Source organism: Mesitornis unicolor, unplaced genomic scaffold (genome assembly GCF_000695765.1).
Source record: "Mesitornis unicolor isolate BGI_N332 unplaced genomic scaffold, ASM69576v1 scaffold6806, whole genome shotgun sequence".
Taxonomy (NCBI): domain Eukaryota; kingdom Metazoa; phylum Chordata; class Aves; order Mesitornithiformes; family Mesitornithidae; genus Mesitornis; species Mesitornis unicolor.
The window spans coordinates 23,145-25,576 of NW_010191602.1; the positions used below are offsets into that span (position 1 = coordinate 23,145).

A 2,432-nucleotide genomic window follows, 5' to 3' on the forward strand; every position below is an offset into this window, starting at 1 on the left:
TTATAAATATTCACTTTATTTCTATTCTCTTCCAAAAAATGTGTTAAGGAAAAAGGTGGCCAGAAGGATTACACACGTTGTAAATTGTAATTTGGTTGTTAGGCTGTAAAAACCAAACATGTAAGTGAAGTTGAGCACAGTGTAAGAAAAAGCCAGTTTTTAATTAACAACTTATTTACAAGTTCATAAAATCAACTGAACTGGAGTAGATGTTCTGTGTTTGTCACCAATATTTTATTGTAACTGGTAACTTGCACACTTTATAGTTGAACAAAAAGAAAATAAAGTTCACTATATACAGCCCTTGTACAGGCTACTTGACTATACACAAGGCATAGTGATCATAACACAACCTAGCCTTCATGATAATTTGTGCACAAAAAGACACCAATTAGACATTATGTGAACATTACAGTGAAATGACATCACAAGTCCAGTGAAAATTTAGCATAATACAAAACATACTGATCTACTGCAACTGACATCCTTTATTCAGTAGTAATTTAACCAGAGTCTGATGCAGAGATTCGTTGTGTAGTTATAAGTCTTTTAAGTGAAGCAACCTCTGCAGATAAGCTTGCTATGCCCTGCTTCAAATACAGGTTCTCTGACTCAGAGACATTGTAGATATTGTCTTTTATTTCAACAACTCCAGTTTTGCAACCACTCTGAATTTTTACATTGAGTTCCTTCTGATGCCAGAGTTCTGGTTTAAGTGACCAATCTTGGATGTTAGTCACTTGAACTGAGAAAGGAGTGTGAGAAGAATGCACTAAGTTTTGTGCACCATGTTTTTCAAGCTCAAAATGTCTTTTTGAGGACATGTCAATGGGTGATGACAATTTCTGTGTTGCATCATAGTCATTATCCATTGCTTCCACTTTAACTTGCATGGCTTTGGCTTTAATTCGAAGCTTGTGAGGCAAAGCTGAAGAATTCACTTCTGGAACTTTAACTGTTGCATGAACATTTTTATGTTCAACTGGGGAATGGATTGGACCCTTAGGAACCTGCTGTTCATCTTCTCCATCAGATGACTTTCCAACTACACCATCATCAGTTTCTGACGTTCTAGGGGAATTACTGGAGGACCTATTAACTTGCAGGAGAGGAGGAGAATGTGAGTACACATTAAAGGCAGCTCCCATGTAGTTTGGATATATGGATGCTTTATATGAACCTCTGTCATCTCGTGGCTCTCTCTCCAGTTCCATGGGCTCCTGTTTTATAATCTGGAACTTGTTTTCAGGACTTCTGCAGTTGCTTTGTATACGACTTGGTTGAGTGTGCTCTATGGATGACATTTCAGACACATCAGACATTGAGCTTTGAGGAGAATGTTTAATGACAGAAATACAACTGCTACCAACTATAGATGGTTCATGTTCATCTACAAACGAGTTAATATTTGATTTGGAACTCTGATAGTCTTGGAAATACACAGTTGTTGAGCTACTGAGTTTCTGTATCTCTTGGGCATAGGCTGTAGAACTAATTAAACCAAACTTCAGCTTCAACGAAAGCAGCTCTGCCTTCAAAGTGGCATTCTCCTCTCCCAGTGCAATTAGTTTGTTCTCTAAGACAAGGTCATTCAGTCGTCGTTTTTCACGAGATCTTTTGGCAGCTTCATTATTTTTCCGCCTTTTCTCCCAATACATAGCATCTTTCTTTTCATCTGGAATGAATTCTCGCTTTCTCCGGCAAGCTGAAGATTTGCTTTTTCCACTACTTGCTTCAGTAAGTAGTATATCTTCATTTGTAGACAATTCTTCAGACACTTCTGCTAAAGTAGACTTAAGTACCATGATTTTGTCGACATTGCTACTTGTGTCAACAGGTCCGTGTTCCTTTTTAAGGGTCTGCATTTTTCTCAGCTGCATCAGAAACAATTTGCAGTAGATGTACAATGAGCAACAGAGCAAGCACTATCCCCAGTACTTCTCAATCCACAACTTGATAAATACAGTAATTTTAAATCCACACATATTCTTCCTTTTCTTTCATACTGTCAGACAGAAGTGTCTAAAACCAATTTTCGTGGCAGAGGCAATGGGAATCTTCTTAAAAACCTGCAATAAATACAGAATTTGATTACTATTTAGGAACTGCTGGTTCAGGACACGCTAAAGTAGCTTTTGATAAAAAGCTCAGACCAGCATTTGATTCATTAACCCTACTGCAATATGAAGACAGCCCAACACTGAAACTACTGATATTCTAAGATTTGCTTCTAAAACAAATAAAATATGGTAAATAAAATACAATAAAATCAATTTAAAAATACTTGAGTTTTGATCCCATAGTAATGTTGCACGGAACTTTCCATGACAGTCATAGAATCATAGAATAATTTGGTTGAAAAAGATCTTTAAAATCAAGTCCAACCATAAAATGCTATCACTGATCGACCTAAACCGCCAACACTGCAGGAC

General features: G+C 37.0%; 1 protein-coding gene across 1 annotated transcript; it reads right to left on the reverse strand.

Annotated features, from left to right (window-relative positions):
• Nucleotides 1-217: 217 nt before the first annotated feature.
• On the reverse strand, nucleotides 218-2,068 carry NFIL3 (nuclear factor, interleukin 3 regulated). The gene has a single exon (XM_010186787.1). It carries the CDS (start codon nucleotides 1,878-1,880, stop codon nucleotides 504-506), a length of 1,377 nt encoding a protein of 458 aa, XP_010185089.1. The 5' UTR covers nucleotides 1,881-2,068; the 3' UTR covers nucleotides 218-503.
• Nucleotides 2,069-2,432: the final 364 nt, after the last annotated feature.

Coding starts and splice junctions, on each gene's coding strand:
- NFIL3 (XM_010186787.1), bottom strand. CDS start 1,880: ATGCAGCTGAGAAAAATGCAGACCCTTAAAAAGGAACACGGACCTGTT.